The following is a 27,606-nucleotide window of genomic DNA, read 5'->3' as shown; positions in this document are numbered from 1 at the left end:
GGAATCGAAGCCCTCACGGAGAGATTTAAGTGCTCGTTTTTTTTCGTGCGTCTTTCGAGAGGGAACAATAGAGAAGTAGCTTGAAGGTGATTCGATTAACCTCTGCCAGGAACTTAACTGTGAATTGCAGGAGATGTAGCTGAATTGGTAAGAGACCACTTACGTATGATAACGAACCTCAGTCATTATACCTTATACTTTTGATTTCTTTCCCTCTTATGGCGGTATTTTCCTCAGTTCGCTCATTAAGTTCCCTGTATGACTATACCTGTTGCGTAAACGATTCTTTCCCCTGAAAGTAAATCACTTTCTCAGAGATGAGAAGAAGTCTGAAGGATTTCAGATTTACAAAATTCAAAGCAGCAGCGACGCCATTATTTTGAAAAGTGTCGTTCAGAAGACTACTTCACTTACACTGAATCCATATAGCTCTTAGATAGCGTGACGTGGACCACCAGAAGGCCTGCATTACCAGCCAGAAAAACTATCCAACTAGATTTTGTGTCACAGCTCTTCCCACCACTAATTACTCCCTGTGGGAAGGGCAGGAGTCTTGGGCACAGAGAAGAGATGATAACAAGAGAAAGATTGAATATTTGATAGGAGTGACACACGTAAGTCCAATCCACTGCATGAAAACGTGTTACGTTCATTATAGACAGTGCTTACATATCACGGATCTATTGTCTGTAACCAGCTGTTAATGACGAGCAACCAGAAAGAGATTGGCACAAAAACGGTTCAAATGGCTCTGAGCACTATGGGACTTAACATCTGAGGTCATCAGTCCCGTAGAACTGAAACCTAACTAACCTAAGGACATCACAAACATCCGTGCCCGAGGCAGGATTCGAACCTGTGACCGTATCGGTCGCTCGGTTCCAGACTGAAGCGCCTAGAACCGCTCGGCCACATCGGCCTGCTGATTGGCACATAGATATCTGTAAGTTATTCAACAAAGTTCTGTCAGTTGTAAGCTCTTTATGTAATACGTGTTACGTATTTTATCAGAGCTCCATGAGAGCCAGCTATATCATGTCTCTTAATCTCCTTTTTCACTTTTTCAATACTTAATTCTGTTTCTGACATACCATCTTCAGCTTGTAGCAGATAAGAGTGAATACAGATCATATTTATGAAAAGCCAAGTAAGTTCTCTACGAAGTGTCACCTACAAACGAAAAGTAGCGAAGGACGCGTGTTAATTGCACCACTGTAGATATAGTGGTTTAACTGATATCTCACCATCCATGGCATGCAAATTACCCTCAGTCAAGATCGTATACTAGATGCAATAGGGGCGATGGCGCCATTGTTTGTTCCATGGGTCGTACTTGTTGAAACGAGTTGCCACAATGACGAGAAAACAGAGGAGAAAACTATTGTGGAAATCGGAATTGAACTTCCACTCTGCAGCGGAGAGCCTGTATTTAGCTGACGGAGGTAGGTTAAAAGGGAGTGACGAAACAAAGTTGTCTCAGCACAGCACCTACCGACGACTTCAGTACATTCATAGTGATAAGCTCTTTGTGTTTGTAAAGAAAAGAAGGAATGGGTGCAGGCTTCAGAAAAGGTAGCACCTTAAAAGAAACAGACTCTTGGTGAAACACCAACAAACTAAGACTACAATTTTCGCTAAACGAAATTTTTCAGGCATGGAAAGGAAACGATTTTACTTTCTCATTGTAGTAAGGGAGACAATTAAGGTACTATGCCTAACTAATTAGAGGAATGATTCACTTCCTCTCTGGGCATGAACCATATACTGCTTAAGGTGAGTTATGGCAGATGGATTGAGAAACCCTTGTTATGGGAATGATAAATGAAACGTAGATTAGTGGTTAATGTCCCGTCAACATCGAGGTTAGTAGAGACAGGGCATCAGTTTAAACTGGACAAGGGGGACGCAGAAAGTCTGCCACGTCCTGTTGGAAGGAACCATTTAGTCATTTGCTGTAAGCCGTTTACCGGAACAATGGAAACCGAAATCTGGATGGCATGAAGGGAAACTGAATCCCGTTTCTCCCGACCGCGAATGCATTATCATAACCATAGCACCACCTCGTTAGTCGTGTTTTGGGAATGTTCCCTGACAGCGGTAAGAGCATGTACTCGAAGACAGGCCCTTAAGGGATAAAAAAAATCTACAGCTTGATCGAAGTAGCGTGGTTTTCGACACACTGAATGGTTTAACTGATGCACTTTTCTAAAACAAAGAGTTTAAAGTATACTGTTAGACTAACCACACCGAAGACAGGGAACCCCAGCAGAGAAGGGAAGACAACCAGAAAGAATCCCTCAGCCCTACTTGACACCATAACGAAGTATTGGTGGAACGTAATCACTACACGATACAAAAGCGGGCAAGAAATAAATTCAGACATGGAAGCAGAGAGCAATAGTTAAGGCTCACCTAGTACGAACGGTTTGATAAACTGCGTACTGTAACAATGAAGTTTATTATTCCTTGACCTGGAATATAAAGATGACAATATTGCTGACAAGACACAGAGCGTTACTCTGTGGTATGTGATGACCACTGGTGATACTTACATTATCTGATAAAAAGTGTCCGGACACCTATTAGAGGACTAAAGATGGGGCATGTCCATCCTTCACCTTTATGACGGCTTTAATTTTGCTGGTGATACTTTCAATCAAGTGTTTGAATGTCTGTGGAGAAATGGCACCACATTACTCCTCAATGGTCGAAACCAGAGATGGTATTAATGTTGGACGCTGGAGTTTGAAGCGAAGGTGTTTCATTGGGTTCAGGTCCGGCAGTCTGAGCAGGTCAGTCCATTTCAGGAATATTATTGTCCACAGACTATGCCTCACAGATGGTGCTTTATCACAGGATGCACAGGCTGACACAATCAATCATCACCAAACTGTTCCGCTACAGTACGCAGTACACAGTGTATTAACATGTGTTCATATCCTTCCGCATTTAGTGTTCTCTTAAGTGCAGTAAGGGGACCACGCCCTAACCACGAAAAAAACGCCAATACTGCAACACTACCTCCTCCGTTCTTCATTGTCGGTACTAGACATGATGGCAGATAACTTTTCTAGGCATTCACCAAACCAAAACTCCTTGATCGGATTGACGCAGGGTACAGCGAGATTAGCCACTCCGAATCACTCTTTTCCATGTATCCACTGCCGAGTTGTGACGTCGCTCTTTGCACCACCTCGAGTGTCACTTAGCATTAACTACACAAATTTGTGGCTTACGAGGAACTGTTCCACCTCTACAACCCGCTCTTTTTAATACTCGACGTACAATGACTGAGCCAGTTGGACTGCTCGTAGCACTTCGGAACTCAGCAGTGATTTCTTCCGCTGATTTTATGCGATTTTTTAATACCATCCACCACAATGCTCTACGCTCTCCGTCCGTCAGTACATGAGCACTGCCTAGCCTTGTTTAGCTGCGACTGTTCCTTCACGTTTCCACTTCACAGTAACATCAACTACAGTTGACATGGACAGGTTTAAAGATCTTGAAATTCCCTGATAGTTCTGTTTCACTTTCGACTTTCAAAGGCACTGAGATCCCCCGAGTGACCAACTCTGCTGTTACTGGTTCTCTGCTGACATCACAGCACTCTCGCTCTCCGTTATATTGGCTAGTCTTCCTCTCGTGGCAGGTAGTGGTCATTTCAGAATTACGTACGGGTTCCGGATACTTTTGATCAGATAGTGTACCTGCACATTTAACAAGCTACATACTGTAATGTGAGGAGAGTAGTGGTAGTAGTAGTAGTAGTAGTAGTAGTAGTAGAAGTAGTAGCTGATAGAGGATTCAGGCAAAAATGAGAAAGGTTATAGTGTTTCTACTGAATTTCGATATGGTCATCTCATTTTCTGAAGCAGAAGAGTACGTGACTGGGAATGGAAACAGATAAAAAAAGATCATGAAGGTCATAATACGGATGTTTTAGGAAGATCTGGAAATATATTCACATCAGAAAAAATATGAAGACAAAAGATTGAATGATAAACTGGAAAGTAACTCAATGAATTTCTTCACATGCTTCTATAGTCTCATTAAATAATCTAATGAAATTGTGATACATGGAAATAAGTAGACTTGTAATTAATGTATAAGCGGGTAATAAGTCGGATTAGACAGGAAAAATATAAGCACCATAGAATAATACACGTACTCCATAGACGATCTGCAGCATCACTGCTGTCTATATGTAAAATACCTTTGTGCTTGTTTGTTATTGTGCTTTCCTGTCTTTGGTGTGCACTGTGCAGTTAGAACTGTTTACTAATCGCACACTATAATAAGGTGGCTCAGTAGTAGAGAATGCTGCGAACGAAATTTTGCGATCGGCTTTTGGTATATTGGCTGGTATAATCACCCCCTCTTTCTCTCAAGGCAGCCAGTTTATAGCTTATAAGGGAAACGCATTAATATTGCTCTGTAACCAAGGCTGGTAACGAGCGTAAACTTTCCGTAGCGGCCCAAAGCCAGCCGAGTTTCAGAGACCAGAAAAAGAGTAGCTTATAGTGTGTGACTGGTAAGTGATGTTTAATATATGTGAATTTCTGAGTAAGAGGAGTACGAGAAAACTGTAACTAAAGTTTTATTTCCAAATTTCGCAGTTAACTACGAGTACCTATAAAGATCCATCATTAATTACGAAACTGGTAGTGTTTATACATACTGCCTGACCAAAAAAGTGATGCACCCTGAAGACATAGTCGGATGTCACTGTAACTTCGTACTCACACACGCCATCGGCGGATATGCAAGTGCCTAGAGTTGCACTTCTCTCTGACAGGTACAGTGACCACCAGAATGACTTAGTGTTCTTCGTGGTCAGGTATTGCTATCAGTCATTGTAGGGTTTGTAAGAGACGTGAACAGCGTGAGGTGTTGAATGATTACTGTGAAGTACAGGCAGACGCTGCACACCAGTCTGAGACAATGTTACCAGCACCGGACAGATTTTAGAGAGGGCCTCATTCTGAGTCTCTATTTAGCCGGCTGGTAGAGTCGTGCAATATCCAGATTTGTGGGACATTCGGATGTGACAGGGGTCCTCACGCAGGAGAATCGCACGAACTTTCCGTACGAACGACACAGTCCTGTCGTAGAGAAACAACTGATAGTGTTGAAAGCAAAAAAGTCGCCAGGTACTGATGGAATTCCAATTAGGTTTTACAAAGATTACTCTACGGCATTGGGCCCTTACTTAACTCGCATTTATCGCGAATCTCTCGCCTAACCGCCCTTACTTAGCTCGCATTTGTCGCGAATCTCTCGCCCAACCGAAGTCCGAGGCGTCTGGGAAAATGTGCAAGCGACTCCTGTATATAAGAACAGTAAAATTACGGACCAATATTTTTAACATGGTCTGCTGCAGAATTCTTGAACGTATTTTCAGTTAGAATATAATAAATTTCCTTGTGGCCGAAAAGCTTCTGTCCACGAGTCAGCACGTTTTTGGAAAACGTATCTCGTACGAAACTCAGCTTGCCCTTTTCTCAAATTATGTACTGAGAACTATGGATGGAGGGCAACAGGTAGACTCCATATTCCTAGATTTCCGAAAAGTATTTGACTCATTAGCCCACTGCATACTGTTAACGAAGGTACGGGCATACAGGATAGGTTCCCAGATATGAGAGTGGCTCGAAGACTTCTTAAGTAACAGAATCCAGTTTGGTGTCCTTGACGGACGTTCATCACAGACAATGTTACCGTCAGGAGTGCCCCAGGGAAGTGTGACAGACCGCTGTTATTTTCTATATACATAAGTGATATGGCTGACAGGGTGAGTAACAATTTGCGGCTGTTTTCTGAAGGTGGTGTTGTGAACGGGAAGAAATCGTCGTTGAGTGACTGTAGGAGGATACAAGATGACTTAAGCAGAATTTCTAGTTGGTGTGGTGAATGGCAGCTACCTGTAAATGTTGGAAAATGTAAGTGAATGCAGATGAGTAAGAAAAATGGAAGCCGCAATATGTGCAGCTTGACAGTCGTGTCGATTAAATGTCTAGGCGTAACGTCACAAAGCGATATGAAATGGACAAGCGTGTGAGGATTGTGGTAAGAAAGCAGAATGGTCGACTTCGGTTTATTGGGAGAATTTTAGGTAAGTGTGGTTCATTTGTAAAGGAGACCGCATATCTGGCACTAGTGCGGCCCATCCTTGAGTACTGCTCGAGTATTTGCGACGCGCACCAGATTGTATTAAAGGAAGACATCGAAACAATTAAGAGGTGGGCTGCTAGATTTGTTAACGGTAGGTTCGAAAAAGATGCGAGCACTACGGAGACGTTAACGTTTCGGGAACTCAGGTGGTAATCTCTGGAGCCAGGGGGCAGGGGGGGGGGGGGGGCGGGGGGGGGGGGCGACGTTCTTTGTGAAGAACTTTATTGAGAACATTTAGAGAACCGACATTTGAAGCTGACTGCAGACCGATACTGCTGTCGCCGACGTACAGTTCGTGTGAGGACCACTAAGATAGAGAAGTTAGCGCTCGTACAGAGATCGTTTTTCCCTCGCCCTATTTGCGTGTAGAACGGGAGAGGAAATGACTAATAGTGGTACAAGGTACCCTCCGCCACGCATTATACAGTGACTTGCGGAATATGTAGTAGATGTTGATGCTGCACCGCATGGGAACACGAGGACAGGCTCCAGTGGAACACATCCTACAACAACGATGGTGGACTGCGGCATTGTGAACCAAGCACTTCATGACCCCTTCCTGGAACATTGCGTCATCGCACACTGTTGGTCAGTGACTAGCAGCAGCCGGAATAGGAGATTAGTGTTCCATGTGTAGGCTGCCGTCAACACCACAACACAAACGGTTGGATTTGGCGTGGTGGCCTGAATGGGAATCAGGGACTGCGGATGATTGGTGTCGAACTGTGTTCGGTTATGAAACGCGGCTCTGTGCTACACTGGATGACCATCATTGACAGTTATGGGGTCGGATTAGGGGGAGAGGTCTTAGTCTTATAATGTTTTGGACAGGCGCAGTGGTGTTAATCCTGGAGCCATGGTGTGGAGAGGCAGCGAGTATGGCCTTACGTCATGGCTGGTAATCGCTGATGGAATTCTGATAGCACAGCGGTAGTTAACGGGCATTCTGCGTCCTCGTGTATTACCTCTCACGCAGCAGTGTCGTGGTGCCATTTTGCAACAAGACAATGCTCGTCCACACAAGGGAGGTACTCCCGGGGTCAGCAATATTCGCAGATCTGACCCCAATAGAACAAGTGTGAGACCAGCTCGGAAGTCAGTTCCATCCCAGAGCCAGTGTACAGGACCAGTTACGATAGTTTTGGGCCATCTTGCCTCAGTATGTAATGCAACTGTTTTATGACACCCTTTCCAACCAAATCACTGCATTCATCCAGGCCAGAGATGTACCACATCGTACTGACAAGTGGGCTCATACTGCCAAGTTATTTGCAAATTTGAGTCGGCCGGCCGGAATGGCCGAGCGGTTCTAGGCGCTACAGTCTGGAACCGCGCGACCGCTACGGTCGCAGGTTCGAATTCTGCCTCGGGCATGGATGTGTGTGATGTCCTTAGGTTAGGTAGGTTTAAGTAGTTCTAAGTTCTATGGGACTGATGACCTCAGACGTTAAGTCCCATAGTGCTCAGGGGCATTTGAACAATTTTTGAGTCCATTTCGGAAACACTCCAGTAACATCACATACTCTATCAACCCTTGAAGTTGTATTTCGTTTCTTCCTCCTCTTCTGGGGTGCTTCAGTGATGTTTTTCAGGCAGTGTATTTCAATAAGGCTTCAGATAATTAGCATCTCGAACATCGCAAAACTCACGCATAAATGCTATAATACACGAAAATGCACTTGAGAGTGGGAATCATTTTCCGAAACGTGCCGTGCAAGATATAAATACAAGAAATCGTGAGAGTCTGCAGCAAAAGTTACAGTGACGGAAAAAAATTGCAAGAAGGAGTGCGACATAAACGAAAGTTGGTAGCCGTGTTTCTCCATCTGAAAGATGTCTATTGAGTGGCGATAGTAGCGCCACTATGAGGATGTAAATCAGTTTTAGTTTAGATATACGATGCAACGCTTGTAAACGTCAGTTATCTTTGAGATTGGACGTGGTGTCGAGTTGATGTCAGGCAAGAATGCCTGAACGCCGTTATCAACACTTCACTGAGTTTGGACAAGGTCGTGTAATAGGGCTACGAGTATCTGGATGCTCCTTCTGCGATATTGCAGAAAGACTTGGCAGGAATGTAGCCACTGTACATGACTGTTGGTAGAGGTGGTCACGGTAATGTATGGTCGCAAGAATATCGGGCTCCAGATGGCCACTTGTCACATTCGAGAGGGAAGACCATCGTGTTTCACACATAGGTCTGGCGCATCCTGCTGCATCTGGAACGGCAATCTGAGCAGCGGTTGGCACCACGATGACATAACGAACTGTTACATATCGTTTACTTCAAGGACAGCTATGAGCCAGACACCCTGTAGCGTGCATTCCACTGAACCCAAACCACCGCCATTTGCAACTTCTGTGGTGTCGAGCGAGAGCTGATAGGAGGGCTGGGTGGAGGTCTGTTGTACTTCCTAACGAAGTCTGGTTCTGTCTCGGTGCCAGTGGTCACCGTGTGTTGGTTAGGAGGATGTCAATTGAGGGCATGCAACCAACCTGTCTGCGTGTTAGACACACTGGACCTGCACCTGGAGTAATGGTCTGGAGTGCGATTTCGAATGACAACAGGAGTACTCCCGCAGTTATCCCACGCACGCTGACTGCAAATTTGCACATCACTCTGGCGATTCGTGCGGTTGTCATACTATTCATGAACAGTATGGCAAGAGGTGTTTTTCCAACAGGATAACATTCATCCACCTACCCCAGTTGTAACCCAACAGGCTCTACAGAGTGTCGATGTGTTGCCTTGGCCTGCTCGATCACCAGTTCTGTCTCCAGTGGAGCACATATCGAACATCATCGGACAACAATTCCAGTGTCATCCACAAACAGCATTACCCGTCCCTGTGTTGACAGACAAACTGCACAGGCATTGAACTCCATCTCACAAACTGACCCCGCCACCTGTACAACAGGATGCATGCACGTTTGCGTGCTTGCATTCAATATTCTGGTTGTTAGACCGGTTGTTAATGTGCCAGCATTTCAGATTTGCAGTGGCTTATCTCGCACTTACATTAACCTGTGACCTAGCGATGTTGATCACTTAAATATGTTACCGAGACAGAGGTATTCCCGAAATTTCATTACACTACACTAACTATTTTTTGGTGTTGTGATTTTTTCCGTCAGTGTATTTCGTAACAAGCAAACCGAGCACTGTATACACAGCAGGATAGCATTAGGAAAAAGAAAGTAGTGACGAACTGTTTCAGTTGCCTAACAAATGTGAATGTGAATTGTGTTAATGGTGTCGCTTGTGGGCCAGGCGGAGCCGGTGCGCGGCTCGGCGGAGGTGCACCTGCACTACTGGCTGGGCGCGGAGACTTCGCAGGACGAGGCGGCGACGGCGGCCTACAAGACGGTCGAGCTGGACGACTACCTGGGCGGCAGCCCCATCCAGCACCGCGAGGTCCAGGGCGCCGAGTCGGCGCGCTTCAAGGCCTACTTCAGATCCGGCATCACGTGAGTACGCTGCACAGGCGCGCTGCACTGCGACCGGGCTAAGGCAGTGCTGGCACCATCAAGTGTAGTACATGTTTGCATGCGTAAATGATTAGCAGTTCAGCGCAGCCGCACGATGTGGGTAGAGTAACACCATTTACATTCTGTATACAGGGTGAACATCAATCAACCTGAAAAATTGTAGGACGGATTACTGACTGGGAACGGAGGAAAGAAGGTGCTACGATCATGTGTCCTGAATCGGACGGTGTAGGTGAAATGGCGACAAATCGTCCCGGAATACAGTGCAGAGCTGCGTCGCACCCACATTACAACAGGTGTTCAAAGTGGACTCCGTAGGACGTAATGCACGCTTTCAGGCGACGCCTCGTGAATAGCTGCACTATTTCGCACGTTCGGGCCTCTCTCCGAAAAGCGCCATAGGCATTGTGAACACGCTGTTGAGTGGTCTGCACATCAAGAATTGGTTCAGCTTTTCAGATACCTCAAGAAGTAAAAATCTAGGTGGTCTAAGTCTGTTTACCTAGCATGCCGTGCTACAAGGCCTCCACGTCCTACCCAACATCCGCAGCAGATGATGTTGAGACATCGGAGAGCTGTAATACGGAAGTGGAGTGGTGCTCCGTCACGCAGAAATCACATAACCTGTCGTATTGCCAAAGACACGTTCTCAAACAGCCCAGGCAAAGTATTCTGCATGGAGTCCAGCTACGCTCCTCCGTCGAGGCATTGTGGAATAATAACCGGTCCAAGTATGTGGTCGCCGAGAATCTGTGCCCACAGATTGAGGCTGAACCGATGCTGATGACAATTCCCTGATAATTGTCTGTATCCCACGGATGACGACTATGCAGAGTGATGATAACATTTTTGGTAAATGTTGCTTAGTCGGTAAAGAGGACTGATAGAAATCCCTTAATTATAATGGTCTTCTGCAAAAACCATCGACAAAATTCTTCCCGTAGAGGGAAATCCGCTGCTGATACTCCTTGCAGTCGTTTTCAGGTGATAGGGATAGTAGCGGTTGTCATGCAGGATACACATAATCGTACTTTGGCTTACACCATGTTGGTGGGCCACTTGCATGGAACTTGTACTAGCATTCGTCTCAGTATCCTGTAGAACCCGGTCCTCCAAATCAGGGGTACGCGCAGTCCGTCTTCTCCCTGCACGTTCCTTTGTCTTCCTCCATTTCCAGTCAGGAATTAGTCCCTGCAGTTTTTCTCGTTTTTATTAATGTTCACCCCGTACAAGGAAAGATTATGCTGCAGTTTGGGGTAAATGTTAAATCGCGTTCCCAACTATGTAGCCTGGATACGAACATCCACTATTCTACTCACTGACCTCGCTGTGCCTAAAACATCGAATTCATACGTAATTATTTTCACAATCACAGAAGAATAGATCAGGCGTGATGATAGGTTAAGGACGGAAGTGGGTAGCACAACGCTACTTAAATAAGAGTCGACTACACATTCATTAAATGTGTCGATAAAAGATGCCCAAATACATTAATACTCAAGCTCACGCGACTTAACAAGACAGAAAGGCACTGAAATAGACGGGAAAAATGCCTGCATACGATAAAGATATTACTGGACCGGGAGGCAACGCTCGGCCAGCCAAGAAAAACCACACGCATAAATAATCATAGGATGCATACAAAATGAAGAAATAATACATGTAATTGAGGGTGAGCAAGAGAGACATTGTATAATGATGGCACATGACAGAAGAACATAGATTACCTTAGTGGAGGCTTGGAGGCGACGGTGGTCCTAGTACAATCAAAAGAGTTGCCATTGTTACTCCGAATGATGTGATTGAGGCAATTAGCGATTAAACAGATCGTTCGCTGTTTCTACGACTAACCGGCAATCTTTTATCAACCTTGTGGTGCCTGTAGCATTCAGTTAAATATTCAGCATGGTGTTTCAGTTGTAGCATCGTATGGTCCGGAAACTAACTGTAGCAGCCATTGAAACGCGTCTTGATGGCAGAAAAACACGGGTCCCAGTTCGACTAACTTCTTGTTGTGGGAGTCGTTTAAAACCCCGGATTTCGAAGAAAAGGCTGACCCCTCAAATGGCTCTGCTTTTCATAGCCAACCTAATATTATGGCGCCAGACACTGGCCCGAAACGGTTTCTGATGCCTCTCTGGTATGATTATGCCCGAAACACCGTTCAAACTTAGCGCAAAAGGCTCCTTTACACAGTAAAACGCCTTCTTGGTGAAAATTACTAACTTCTAAATTGAGTGAACTTACGACCAGCAAAAAATTTTGAACAGTACTTCCATACTGGGGAATCATCTCTGTCTATTTGGTATCTCTTGTCCGGCCGCCTAACTACTATATCACAAATCGGTCCGTGGACGACAGAGCCCGAGCGCGAAAATGCGATTTTTCAGGGAGTCATATCTCGGATTCTGTTGATCACAGAGATAAGGGGTAAAATGTTTTCGATAGCCCTTGACCAGGCGCCCATTTTTATACCTATCAGAAAAACAAGCATACTGTAGCTATCATAGAGTACAGGGTCAAAATTTAAACATTACACACTTCCTCTAGCTCACGCAGATGGAGCAAATCTTTTGCATAAAGTCTGGTCTAGGGTAGGCCTTAGACAGTTTATAAAATCACGATTTGTTCATGGGCGGTTCCTGAGCAAACCTCGGAAAAACCATGATTTTTGGGTACTAAAAGTACCAATCGTGGGGACGGCCACTTCTATAATTTCTGTTCATGGCTAATCGTTGAAATTTTTACCATATGATGATGATCTCGAGGGACCTTGAAACTTTTTTAGTTATAGTTATCAATTAAAGGGATCCAGAGATTCAGTGTCACAGTACTTATGCACGTAAAATATCCTGTCTGAGACGTAAATGAAGCTTTAACCGACGGTAGTCATCGCAAGGGTTCTGAGGTCACCAGACTATGTTTTCAGTCGACATTTTTTCACCAATAAAGCTTTATTACGCGCCCTATCAGTATAATGGACACTTCACGCCTATACAGAATAGCTTGACCTGGAAATTATTCGATGGTGCCACCTGCCGGAGTAAACGCCTTAAAAAATATTATTTTGCCATTCGATTTTCTTTGTACCTGCGGATATAATACCGCATGTTTTGGTATTCTGTAGGTGTAGCCTAAAAATGTGCCGTTGTAACATTAACTTAACATTGGATGGGAAGCGATTTTGTTTTGACCGTATGTTGTGTGTACTTAATTTTTGTCAAAGTATGTAAATGTGTCGAAATATATAATTAAACTGTCAAACTTTATTGACGTACGGGATTTGTTTTCTAGAAGCAGCCCAGCCTGCTGTAAAGGTAGACAGTGTCAGTAAGTGGGAGACGCTGAGTGTGAAGGCTTCACTATAGCGAGACATTGGGTAAAAGGATTTAGAATGTTATGTGTTAAAAGAGCACGAATGTATTTGCATGTCAAAAGTTTTGGTGAGGGAGGCTGAATGGGGATAGAGGCGGCTTGTTCCCTACTGCAGTGTCAGTCTTTTAAAGAGGAGCATATTGGCCTTTTCGTGCTCCGACAGCAGCCAGATTATAGTCAAAACTAATTATTTCATATTTGCTAGCCTCAAGGGCTTGTTGATCTCTAATGAACCTAATCCAGATGTGGCCATACTAGTTTATCATCCATGGGGAGTGTAGCATCACAGTTCGTCATTCAGATATCGTATTTGAACATTGGTTGTTGGTGAGAAGATAGTGTTGTGCCTACCGGAAGAAAGGAAAAGATCTACCAGCAAATGTCGGAATCAGACAGTGGCAGCGTCGTGTCGTATCGGGACAGCAATTTATTGTTCAGCAGTAACACTGCTCGCGTTGGTCGGGGTACCACGACTGTCATGCGGATATGGAATCAACGGATTCATACTTAACGCCTCGCAGGATCTCAACGGCCCGACGCGGTTAGCTCCCCAGGAACAGACACGTTGTTCGCTCGGCCGTACAGAATCGTTAAGTGATGTCACGAACCTTGAATCAAGAAACTGACGCTTTGCAGCTAGACATGTGTCCAGACTGTCTGTAGGACGACGTCTGCAGCACCGCGGGGACCTGTGCTGCGGCTTCCCTTGAGGAGATGCAAGCCGGCGGAGGTGCGCCCTGAGGGAAGCAAGAGTGGAATCACGTTGTCCCATTTCTCCAAACAGCATCACGACGGACGTATCCGTGTGTGGAGGTCTAACGAGAACGAACGTTGCCAGAAGGCATTTTTCACCGTTATCCCTCCCCACCACACAGATTGCTTCTCTCATCATGCACTGTCGTCATGTGTGTGTGAGTTTGAGGGTCTTTTTGTTGTGCCTATCTACGACTCAACATCTCCGCTATTTGGTGAGTAGCAACCTATCCTTTTCCTAACATTGTCATTATTCCACCCTGTATTTATATTGTGTGAAGTTTGTTATTTGTTATCGTTCCTGGTGCTACAGTTTCAGCGGTCAGCAGTGTATGATCATATCCTGACGTAAATTATGTGTACCATAACTCCAGTTTTGTGTTTCGTGAAATGATCAAATCTGGATAAGTGTTTGTTTTTCGATCATGTTACCTACCATCATCTTCTGTTGCACAATATTGCATTAGTAGTGGCATCTTCAGGGTTTTTTATCAATCGGCAAGTGAGGGAGAAATACTGCGTGTCAATTAACTAGAATGTGGATTCTCGGTGCAAAATTCTAACTTCCGCTCAGAGGGACACAAATCTGCCGATTTTCTGCATACTCTTCTTACATAACTCCAGTATCAAACGTTCAATTGTCACAAAAGCATTATTGCTGCAATTCCGGCAAACTGCCATGCAAACTCTCGACACGCTTCAAAGAAATTAACGATAATTCTAAGCAAACTAAGGCTGCACAGTGTCAACTAAAAAATTAAGCGCTAATATTATCAAGAGAAAGAGTATGTATGCTTTGCAGTCTTTCACTGGGAGTCGACGTTCTGAAATTTATGATTCGGCTCCGGACGGTTCCTCTGACTAAGGAAAGATCAAGTGTTTCTTCTTCGCAGCGTAACTGATAAATGGAGGTTAAGGTTTGAATACTGTGCAATTTACATATTAAACTACTACTGTCAGTTCCCTCAAAGCTGCAACCTCCTTCTTATGAATGTTTTTGGTTTCGTTTCCTAAGGCAGAAACTGAGGGGATTAATGAAAAAGAGAGAAATAGTAAACAAATTTATTTTTCTTCCCTTAACTCTATCATTACGTCCCAAATCACGTTCACTCGAATTCTCTGTTTCTGTTCGCTGGTTCCTCAGATCATATTTGGGGTTACTCCTTGCTTAGGCAAAAATTATTCATTGCGTAAAAGAAAATAATGAGAAAGTTGTGTGGGAGTCACACACCTACATCTCGCAGGTATCTCTTTAAATGGCTGAGAATATTAACCACAGCTCATAGTGCATTTACTCTCTTACAAAATTTGTCAACAATTCATCTGAAATGGAGAGTAACAGAGATATTCACAAATATAACACGAAAAGAAAAATGATCCGCACTACCCTTTAATGAAGCCAGCTTTGGCATGAAAAGAGGTGAAATATGCAACAATAAAACACCTTGACAATCTACCCCTTCAAATAAAATGTCTGACAAGTAATGGAAGTTTTTTAAAATGTAAGTTAAGGATGCTTGTCCTTAAGAACTCTTTATTTACCGTAGAGAAATTATTGAATAGAAATAATTCTTCGTTTGTACTGAAAAAATTGCAATTTAGGCCAATTACAAATACGTTTTTCATTTAATAAAATGCGTTTTTATGTTTATTCAGTTAACGTTCCAGTCATAACGTTTATCCTGAGTATGATCTATGGAACACGTAAATAACTTAGTCATATGGATTTGTGTTTTACGGCGTAAAAGTTATTTTATGTATTTGTAACGATGACATGATCTGACGCCACAGTCAGTTGATTATACACTGCGGTGACAAAAGTCATGGGATAGCGACATATACATTTACAGATGGCGGTAGTATCATCTACACAAGGTATACAACGGCGTTGCATTGGCGGAGCTCTCATTTGTACCCAGGTGATTCACGTGAAAAGGCTTCCGACGTGATATGGCCGCACGACGGGGAATAACATACATTGAAAGCGGATGGTAGCTGAAGCTAGAGGCATGCGGTATTCCATTTCGGAAATTTTTAGGGAATTCAGTATTCCGATATCCGCAGTGTTCAGAGTGTGCTGAGGATACCAAATCTCAGGCACTACTCGCTCGCCACAGGCAATGCAGTGGCCGATGGCATTCATTTAACGACCGAGACCAGCGGCGTTTGCGTAGAGTTGTCGGTGCTAACAGACAAGCAACGCAGCGTGAAATAACCGCAGAACTCAAGGTGGAACGTCCGACGAACGTATCGGTTAGACAGTGCGCCGAAACTTGGTGTTAATGGGCTATGGTAACAGATGACCGAGCGAGTGCCTTTGCGAACAGCATGACATCGCCTGCAGCACCTCTGATGTTCTTGTGGCCACAGTGGTTGGACCCTAGACGACTGGAAAATGGTGGCAGATGAGTCCCTGTTTCAGCTGGTAAAAGCTAATTGTAGGATTCAAGTGTGGTGAGAGACCCCACTAAGTCACGGACCGAAGTTGTTACGAAGGCACTGTGCATGCTGGTGGTGGCTCCATAATGGTGTGGGCTGTGTTTACATGGAATAGATTGGGTCCTCTGGTCCAACTGAACTACTCATTGACAGGGAATGGCTCTGTTCAGCTACCTGGAGACCATCTGCAGCCATTCATGGACTTCATGCTCCCAAACAAAGATACAATGTCACCAGCCCTCACTTCTTTGCGTATACTTTTGATAACATGAACAGTTTGAGCGAATGATTTGGCCACCCGGATCGACCTACATGAATCCCGTCAAACATTTGTGAGACGTAATCACTAGGTCCGTCCTTGCACAACATCCTGCTCGGGCAAAACTTTCTCATTTATGGATGGCTGTAGAGACAGCGTGTCTCAGTATTTCTGCGGGGGACTTCCAACGACCTGCTGAGTTCATGCCACGTCGAGTGGCTGCACTACGCCGGCAACAGGAGATCCGACACGATATTTGGAGATGTCCCATGACTTTTGTCGCCTCAGTGTACTACCAGCTTTCCACGTTTGCTCTGTGTCCAACTCCTTACCAGTTTTATGGGATTTGTGATTTTACTTTTTATTTATTTATTTTTTCATGAGTACTGTTAGCTTTAGTTGCAGCATATGAATCCTGCATTTCATAGTTTATTCTGTTGTAACTTTCACTTCACCAAACATGACCTTTGTGTGTGAAGCACCCTTGAGAGGCCTTATATTAAAGAAGTTACACGAATTACATTTCTTCTAGTCGACATGATGAATACAACCTTAACTGAAGTTAGTACGATGACATCAAGCCTTGAGTAACACCTGTTGACAGCTTTAGTTGCAAATAAGATTTAACCCTCATGCAGATCTCCCCAAACTGTTAGCACCATACCAAGTTAGTAACGTCTGTGTTGTGACAGAGTGCTGAAGGGTGGTGTGGCGTCCGGGCTGAAGGAGGTGACGGACGATTTCGAGCCGCGACTGTTCCGCATCAAGGGACGGCGGCTGCCCACAGTCACGCAAATGCCATCCATCAGCTGGGAGCACTTCAACAGCGGCGACGTCTTCATCCTCGACACCAAGGACACCATCTTTGTGTGGACAGGCAAGAAGTCCAACCATGCAGAAAGGCTTCAGGGAGCCCGGGTATGTCTCATTCTTTCTTCTTCCAACAGTGCCCAAGTGTGATGACTTTGTTGGTTTACCAAGTGCCATTCACTTCACATATTGTGAGTTAGTGATTGTGGATAAGTCTTAGAGTCTTAAGATATAAATTGTGTGTAGTATGCCACACTGCAGCTGGGCTTACGCATTACACGTCGTATTACTGAAGATTAATTGAGGTATTTATGGTTCAAATGGCTCTGAGCACTATGCGACTTAACTTCTGAGGTCATCAGTCGCCCAGAACTTAGAACTACTTAAACCTAACTAACCTAAGGACATCACACACATCCATGCCCGAGGCAGGATTCGAACCTGTGACCGTAGCGGTCGCTCGGCTCCAGACTGTAGCACCTAGAACCGCACAGCCACTCCGGCCGGCTAGGTATTTATGAAATTAAGTACTAAGAAGTAAGCAAATCTGCACACTTCTCGCTGTTATCATTTCTGTTATCTTTTGTCAGTTTACTCTCAGTCTATATTCTGTACTCATTAGATTGCTCATTCCATTCAGCAGATCCTGTAATCCTTCACTTTCACTGAAGATAGCAATGTCATCAACGAATCTTATCACTGATATGCTTTCACCTTGAATTTTAATTCCAGGTTTCAACCTTTTTTTTTTATTTCCGACATTGTGTCTACGATGTATAGGCTGAACAGTAGGGGCAAAAGATCCCTGTCTTACATCCTTTCTAAGCTGAGCACTTTGTTCTTGGTCTTCCACTCTTATTGCTCCCTCTTGGTTCTTGTACAAATTGTATGCCACCCATCTTTCCCTAAAATTTACCCTTTTTTTCCTCAGAATTTCGAACATCTTGCGCTATTTGAAATTGTCGAACGCTTTTTCGGGGTGACAAATCCTATGAACATGTCTTGATTTTTCTTTAGTCTTGATTCCATTATCAGCCACAACGTCGGAACTGCCTCTCTGGTACCTTTACCTTTTCTAAAGCCAAACTAATCGTCGTCTAACAGATCTTCGGTTTTCTTTTCGATTCTTCTGTGTATTAGTTGCATGCATGAGCTGTTAAGCTGATTGTGGGATAATTCTCACACTTATCGGCTCTTGCAATCTTTGGATTTCTGTGAATAACGTTTTTCCGAAAGTCAGATGGTATATCGCCAGTCTCATACATTCTACATACCAACGTAAATTGTCGTTTTGTTGACACTCCCACCAATGATTTTAGAAATTCTGATGGAATATTATCCATCCCTATTGCCTTATTTGATCTTAAGTCTTCCAAAGCTCTTTTAAAATCTGATACTAATACTGGATCCCTCTTCTCTTCTATGTCAACCCCAGTTTCTTCTTTTGTCAGGTCGTTAGACAAGTCTTCCCTCTCATAGAGGCTTTCAATGTAATCTTTAAACCTGTCCACTCTCTCCTCTGCATTTAACAACAGAATTCCCAATTGTGCTCTCAATGTTACCATCCTCGCTGTTAATTTTACCGAAGTTGGTTCTGACTTTCCTATACGCTGAGTCAATCCTTCTGACCACCATTTTTTGAATCCATTTCTTCACTTTTCTTGTGCAGCACTTCCTATTTATATCACTTCTGAATGTGTTTATTTCTGTATTCCTGAATTTCTCTAAACATTTTTCTACTTCCTTCTTTCATTGATCAACTGAAGTATGTCTCCTGTTACCCATGATTTGTTTTCAGTTACCTTTTTTGTACTTATGGATATCTTTCCAATTACTGTGATTTCCCTTTTTAGTGGTTTCCATTCCCTTTAACTGAATTGCCTACTGAGCTATTCCTTACCACAGTATCTACAGCCTCAGTGACCATAAAGTGTATCTCTTCATTCCTTAGTACTTCTGTATCCTACTTCTTTCTGCTGTGAGTCTTCCTGACTAGTCTCTTCAAGTTTAACATACTCTTCATCACTACACTAAATTGTGATCTGAGTCTATATCTGCTCCTGGGTGCACCTTACAACCCTGTACCTGATTACAGAATCTCTCCCTGACCATGATGTAATATAACTGAAATCTTTCCATATGTCCTGGCCTTTTCCAAGTATATCTTCTCCTCTTGTGATTTTTAAAAAGAGTATTCACTATTACTAGCTGAAATTTATTGCAGAACTCGATTAGTCTTTCTCATCTGTCATTCCTAGTACCAAGCCTGTATTCTCCCACAACCCCTCCTTCTACTCCTTCCCCTACAACCTCGTTCCAGTCCCCCATGCCTATTAGATCTTCAGCTCCTTTTATGTACTAATTTACCTGTTCAATATCCTCATATACTTTCTCTATCTCTTCATTTTGGCCTGCAACATCAGCATATATAGCTGAACTGTCATTGTCGGTGTTGGCTTAGTGCCAACTCTGATGAGAGCAACCCTATCACTGAACTGATCATAGTGACTCACTCTGTGCCCTACCTTTCCATTCATAACTAATCCTACTCCCTTTATACCATTTTCTGCTGCTGTTGGTATTATTCTATACTCATCTGACCAGAAATCCTTGTCGTCTTTGAATTTCACTTCGCTGACACCCACTATGTCTAGATTTAGGCCTAGCATTTCCCTTTGCATATTTTCTAGCTTCCCCAGGAAGCTAGAGGCAAGATGTCCTGGTAGCTTTCGGCAGTGTCCCCAGTCCTTCAGTAATAGAGCAGCTTTCTATCAATTGCAGGCTCATTATCTACAAGACGTTCCTTTGTCGCATCATGGAGTATGCCAGCACTGTTTGAGGCAATGCTACAAAGATTCAGACCCTACAAAATAAGGTACTGTGTGTGATATTTCACATGCTGACCAAATTCCCAGAATACAACTTAAACAAAGCTACCGAAGAGTGGGAAGTCTTGGAAAGGTTTAAGAAGACAACTGCAAAATTCTACAAGCAGACAAGAGAGTCACAAACCCACTTATCTGGCAACTAGGAAGGTGAATGACTACAGAGACTGCTATTAATGGCCAGCAGCCTTAATAAGCAGATACAAGCAGTAGAGCCACACTGGAAGTAAATTGCCTTGTAATAGCTCCCACTAACAATATTCCAACAAAATAAAGAGAAAACATGAAATGTTGCTTTAATCAGCGATTTTTAAAAAAAATATGATGCAGTACCAGACCAAGAAATCTTGAATGTTAATTGACTCCGGCCACAGGAGACAGCGAGATTAAAATAAAGAGATGTATTTTTATTCTATATCCAGTCAACCATACCTTCCTCTACCCAGTGTAGATCCATGCAGTTTTGTTCCTTCAACATTTCACAAATTTTTCACTTTGTTCACATCCACAAATAATGGCAGTATGCCTTACTTACTTCTTTCCTCATTGCACACATTTATGAGCTAACAAAGGAAACATAGGTAATCATTTTGCAAACATGAAAATTAGACATGTTGTACATATGAGCTGAAAGCTGTAACGTATACTAGTAAGCAAACAAGCATTGTTTCCAGAGCTCTAGCTGCCTCAGCAACTCAGCAAATGCAGCAGATGATGATTTAAATGAATTATGAAAGTGTCCTTTTCACTGCATATCCTTCTTTTCTTGGTTATATGAAATGTATAAAGAAAAAGAAAGTTACATTTATGAGGGCAAATGTTTCATATTCCTGGGTCAAATACTAACTTAAGACTAGAAAAAAATGATTGAAGATACCTTCTGACACTGTGGTATTAGTGTAAGCACAATAATATTTATGAAGCTGCTGCATGCATATGACAGAAATTGTGAACAGGAAGCTATTGTAAACAGTATTCATGTAAACAATAGTCTTCTAATGTTTTGGGGCATCTAACATAGTGATGCCAACTTCAAAACAGTGTACAGTGTAAGTCTGTAGTGCCATCTCCCCTTACTTTTACCTCCATGACACACACACACACCCATATGTCTGCTGTGTTGGGATTTGAAACCAACATTTAAGTCACATGATTGGGTAAGGAGCCGAATTTCTGTCATTAAGTAGCATGTGAAGTGAAGCTGACAGTTACAGCTTTTCTTATTTATGTATGAAGTCAAGCATTTGATTTTACAATTAATTGATTGTAGTATTACTGCTATACATCCAGTAGCACAGTTAAGCTAGTTTCCTCAAAGTTATTGATATTAATGTGCTAGCTACCATTTTTACATGTGGGCATGTGAAACATATTGACAGTTCTATTTACAAGTGACGGAATTACAATGCATTAGAAAATATCCGTTTTTGTTGCACTGCCAGTCTTTTAACTGACACGTGTGTAAAGGACAAAATAACAATTTGGCAGACAGCATTAGTTTTCTGACAATTCCACAATAAATGTGAAATGCTTTATTGCATTATTATATAAAAAAATGAAAAATAAGAAATCCATTTCTATCCATAAGATTTGGTTTTTAGGGAAAGAAATTGTTTATATTTTATGGCTCTTGCTTCACCCAGTACACATTGAATGAAGTTATATGTTGAAGCAATTGAAACTTGTGCATAACATCTTTCAATATGGTCATATCAGTAAGAGTACAAATAAAATGAATCTCACAAATCATTTTTTGAAGTAGACAATGATTCTTGCACATTTCTGTGAGATGGTGATTTTCCATTTTTTCTTTATGTGTTAAGAGTGGAAGAAAACCAAAAATTGATGGTACTGTATCTGGCTTCAGTTTCCTTCTGATACCAAATGCCTAAGTGTCAAAACGTTCAGATGAAAACTGTTTGCTGCATAGTACTGTGTGGTCATTTGGTTTAAAATTGTCACTGTTCAAAACAAAGGTCCAAACATCCCTTTGTACTTCAACTTCGGGAAAATTGTAACCGGTTAGAGAATAGGGAAAAACAAGTTAAGAAACTGAACACTAGAAAGAAAGGCATTACAATTAATATTTTATAAATTGCTGCAAGAATTTTTACAATGTAGATATACACTGTAATGCTGTTTATCATTCACTTTACAACATTTAGACACAAATAAGTACCCTCAAATAGATGATCATTCACATCTGCTTGGTGATGATATCATTCCTTTGCCCTAGTGTGTTAATATACTGTCTTAATCTCAAAAATGTATTCACAAATATTTTTGTATTATTAACAGAATGAAATACTGCTTCCTTTTACGTATCCTTCAGTGCAACCAAACACTGCATGATATCTCAAAATTGTAATAAAGCAGTTGCACTTGAGAATACTACGATTAAGGTAAACTGAATTGTATTTCATATGTCACTTTCAAATACATAGATTGCACATACAATCACAGAAACTCAACTTCTTGAGTCTGCAGCTCATGGTCTCATGGTCGCAATCTCGTTGCCCAAGCACGGGGTCCTGGGTTCGATTCCTCTCTGGTTCAGGGACTTTCACCTGCCTTGAGATGACTGGGTGTTTGTGTTGTCCTCATGATGGGGAATTTGTTCGGGCACTGATAACTGCGCAGTTGAGCGCCCCACAAACCAAACATCATCATCATCATCATCATCATCAACTTCTTGAAGCCTCCTGCCCTGAGCCACATGATTTAGATGTTAGTTTCAGTATAATGATGTCATGCACAGTCGATCTTATCAATTATCTATGCTATTTACCATGAGGGCAGTCTGAAAAGTGCTCAGCCTGATAGTGAAAATGATTATTTATACTTTCCAAGAAGTTAATGTCTTCTACTAACAATATACAGGATGTTACAAAAAGGTACGGCCAAACTTTCAGGAAACATTCCTCACACACAAATAAAGAAAAGATGTTATGTGGACATGTGTCCGGAAATGCTTAATTTCCATGTTAGAGCTCATTTTAGTTTCATCAGTATGTACTGTACTTCCTCGATTCACCGCCATGATTTCATACGGGATACTCTACCTGTGCTGCTAGAACATGTGTCTTTACAAGTACGACACAACATGTGGTTCGTGCATGATGGAGCTTCCACACAGTTCAGTTGAAGTGTTCGTACGCTTCTCAACAACAGATTCGGTGACCGATGGATTGGTAGAGGCGGACCAATTCCATGGCCTCCACGCCCTCCTGACCTCAACCCTCTTGACTTTCATTTACGGGGGCATTTGAAAGCTCTTGTCTACGCAACCCCAGTACCAAATGTAGAGACTCTTCATGCTCGTATTGTGGACGGCTGTAATACAATACACCATTCTCCAGGGCTGCATCAGCGCATCAGGGATTCCATGCGACGGAGGGTGGATGCATGTATCCTCGGTAACGGAGGACATTTTGAACATTTCCTGTAACAAAGTGTTTGAAGTCAGGCTGGTACATTCTGTTGCTGTGTGTTTCCATTCCATGATTAATGTGATTTGAAGAGAAGTAATAAAATGAGCTCTAACATGGAAAGTAAGCGTTTCCGGACACATGTCCACATAACATATTTTCTTTCTTTGTGTGTGAGGGGTGTTTCCTGAAAGTTTGGCCGGACCTTTTTGTAACACCCTGTATATTTATCCAGTGGTGTCCCAATGCCACTATCCCCTCTCTGTAGCATTCCTCTGTAAGTACTGCAAAGTACCTGTCTGCAGCCACAATAGCTTTCTCAATTGGATGAAAAGCACCGACCAGCGAGGAATTTCTTCAGTCTTTAGAATAGATGGAAATTCGAAGGAGCTAAATCTGGGGAACAGGGTGGATGTTCCAGAACTTCATAGTGCAGATGTCTGTTTCCCCATTGCTAAGACACTTTTGTGGACAGCAGCATTTTCCTGATAGAAGATGATTTTTTTTCCTTCTTTAAGCTGGGTCTGTTTTTGCAAATGCTTGCATCTTGGTCATTAGAAGTTGAGATTAGTATTCCACCATTATGGTTTTAGCTTTTTTAAGATATTCAATCAGCGAGATTGCTTTCACATCCCAAAACAGTGACACTATGGCCTTTCCCACCAATGGCATTGCCCTTGCCTACTTTGCACCTGAAGAACCTATTTCTACCCCTGGCAGAGACTGCTGTTGCTTGCAGATGCCTAGTGGTAAATCCATGTTTCATCCATTGTCACATATCAAACAAAAAGTACTTCTGTTTTTCTTAAAACACACCAAGCACTTTTTGGAAAGGATTGTGTGAATGCATTTGTGACCTGCAGTCAGCAAATGTGGCACCCATCTTCCAAAAAGCTTTCTCCTGTTCAATTCCTGGTGCAAAATGTGACCAACATGTTCCTTTGATACCCCTAAGGCATTAGTAGTTTCAGGCACATTTATATGCCAATCTTCCAACATCACATCATGCACTTTGTCCACAATTTCTGGCGTGCTTGACAATTTCTGGACGTCACCCAGATGGATCATCTTGGATGATTTCATGGACACATTTAAATTCGGCTGCCTATTTCTTCACAGTGGAAATTGAAGGTGAACAGTTGCCATACACATTTACTAGCCAAGATGAATTTCAGTCAGTATTAAACCTTCTTTTGCAAAGAGTTTAATCACTGCATGATACTCAATATTATACATTTTTAACACCACCTGCACAACTGCTTCAGATGACTACCTACAATCAGTTGCTGCCTGAAATGATATGCCGTTTTACATGACAGCCACTAACAAGTTTAGCAACGTAAGGAGAGAAAAATCACACAAGTAGTGCTGTGATCTCTGGGCAGACAGCCCTAATATGTTGGTTTGTGTTTCGTTAACAATCAGCACAGATGAAATGGAACTGTGGAAAAAACTTGTTTTTGCAATTCAAACAAGGTGATTTTGCTGAGCATTCATTGAAAGAATGTGTTGCCCTAGTAGACTGTCAGATTAAAAGCATTCTTTGATAATGAGGTTGCTGTTGTGTGCAATGAGTGACAACAAATTAATTGTGTGTTGAGGAGATGGTGAATTTGGAACAATCATACGGTTGACCTTTGCAGTCTTGGGTTCATCTAGCACAGAAATATTCATGGGTTTGAGTCCTATCTACAGCACAGATGAAGGTTTCGAATGTGATGTTACTTAAGTAAGTACCTACTCCAAATGCATTACACTATAGCAGCATATTTAATACAATGGATTGAAACACAGTGTTTTCTAAATGTATCGGAAAGTTACTTGTAGAATAACTTTTATTTGAACCTCATTTGTTGAAGCTGTCTAAGTGGATTACATCTGGAAAGCAAACAATAATAAAAGTGATACATGTCTAATAATAGTGTGAAGCAAACATTATCAACAATGAACGTCTCAGTGTAAAACAAACTTGAGGTATTCGGGAAGATAGAAACAACATTTAATGGAATCTAAAAGATCATTTTATGATTTCTATTGATTAACAAAATGGTTCTTGTCAATGGATTTCCTCTATGTTAGCACATAAAATGGAAGCTCACAGACTCATTTGTCTGCAGCTTTTGCTTCATTACAAGAGGGAAGGTAATGATTTTGTGCTCAAATTATAGTTGTTGTTTATGAAACTTGATTGGCCTATTATGAACGAAAACCCAGTGTTAGCCCTGGCAGTATCACTGCACATACTCATTACAGAGATTGAAAATATCAAGACAGGACCACCCATCTGCTGCAACAGTAAAGGCTTCAGGGGTTTTGTTCTTTTTTTTCCATGGAGATGGACTTGTCCCTGTTGACTTTCTGATACATAGAATAATAAGAACTCATCTCATTACCTGTGCATATTTGGAGCTTTGAAATAGCATATAAGAAAGATTCAAAATGACAGTCTGAATGCTTTTGCAAAAAAATAGTGTTAAGCCACATGCTTCAATTACTGTGGTAAAACTGAGAAAGGTGGAATCTAATATTAATACTGGAAGAGGGGAGATAGCCTGGGTTCTATTCCTGGAACCAGCACTGCTGCAAGATATCAGAACTTCATGCAAGCATCTGACCAATTTTAAACCAGCCATGGTTACACATAACATACTACTGCATAGTGTTACAAGTGAATTGAATTTATTAGTAATAGATTTACATACATAATAGAGTCTTATGCTCACGACATAGCTTTAGCTGCATTCTTCATGGAAAATGTGTTAGTTATACCACTAAAGTTTAACTGAAGGACCAAAGCTGATTCCATTGCAAAGACTCCTAAATCTGATAATCCATATTGCTTCATTCTGGACCATGGAACATTTTTCATTCTTTTCTGTGTGCTAAATGATCTTACAACTGCATATACTAACAGAGAACAACATATTCTTGCAGCAATGCAGACATATGAGACAATGGTTGAATTTTGCTAAAGAATTGTATTGCGAATGCGACAGGGAACACATCCAATCCTGGGGATATGCCTTTCACCTGTGTTTTCTTTGTTGTCTCATCAAAAATAAGCTGCACTCTGCGTAACAGACAAATTTACTACACTTTTCTCTTTTTAGCAGCAAAGGAAAATAGCATTTTTTCTGATGAAAAGCAGTTTCCAGCAATAGTACTATCTTCCTTCTGTTGGGTAAGAAACTTGGTGGGATTTCCACCTTATTTTTCCCTGGCATACAAACAACTGTCAAATTGTCTTCCAGCTTCATATCTGCGAAAGCTATAGATGTCAACCAATTGTCACAAGTGATGTTTTGACTTGTCCCATGAATAGCTGTGGAGAGAGCTTTTACATAGCATGTTGACAAACTTTTGTTTGTATTTCTATCTTCCTTCTCTACATTCCAGGTGGTATCTATCATATAATAATATGTTCTGGCATCACACACTGTGATCATTTTGAACACATATTTATCAGGTTTTGCATTTAGGGAAAGGACATTTGCCATGAAATCCTAAAAGATGTTCATAAGTTGTTTCATATATATGAGGAGAATAACTTGAGTGGAAATTGGTTACAAAAGCTGTTCAGAGCTCGCAAAATTTATGCTCTCTATTTCTCTTCTCTTATCATTAAATATTAGACAATTTGGAAGAAATCTGAACCTCAGTTGAGACACAACACATTCATACACTAGTGACACAGACCAAATTTCATCAGTGAAGAAATGCTCATATAAGCTAATCCCATTAGCTCACATATTTCTTCTCTGTCCATATCTTTAAGAAACCCTTGGCCAGTATATGTGAATCTCTTTTCTTTGGACTTCCTCATTTGTATGAGCTACAATCATCTCAAATCTATTTGTTTCTAATAATAATTTGAGAGCATCTATCTCCAAATTAATGTTTTGAGCAAAGTTAGCATCATTAGGAATTTTTCACAATGCTTTGACATTGGGTCTCGCTTTTCTTTGGCAGTACTTCAGACCATAAAAATCCACTC

The 27,606-nt window shown here is 42.1% G+C and overlaps 1 protein-coding gene across 3 annotated transcripts in view; it reads left to right on the top strand.

Annotated features, from left to right (window-relative positions):
• The window catches only part of LOC124615515 (villin-1), a 376,118-nt gene that overhangs the window by 289,259 nt on the left and 59,253 nt on the right, over nucleotides 1–27,606 (top strand). For all 3 annotated transcript variants that reach the window (XM_047143473.1, XM_047143475.1, XM_047143474.1), the window contains 2 exons: nucleotides 9,446–9,642; nucleotides 17,182–17,407. In XM_047143473.1, the coding sequence (XP_046999429.1) occupies nucleotides 9,446–9,642; nucleotides 17,182–17,407 (423 nt within the window). The remainder of the gene's footprint in view (nucleotides 1–9,445; nucleotides 9,643–17,181; nucleotides 17,408–27,606) is intronic.

The sequence above is a fragment of the Schistocerca americana genome, chromosome 5 (genome assembly GCF_021461395.2).
Source record: "Schistocerca americana isolate TAMUIC-IGC-003095 chromosome 5, iqSchAmer2.1, whole genome shotgun sequence".
In the NCBI taxonomy this organism is placed as follows: Eukaryota; Metazoa; Arthropoda; class Insecta; order Orthoptera; family Acrididae; genus Schistocerca; species Schistocerca americana.
Note: the sequence above shows the minus strand (reverse complement) of the source record. Positions and strands in the feature narration are given on the sequence as shown.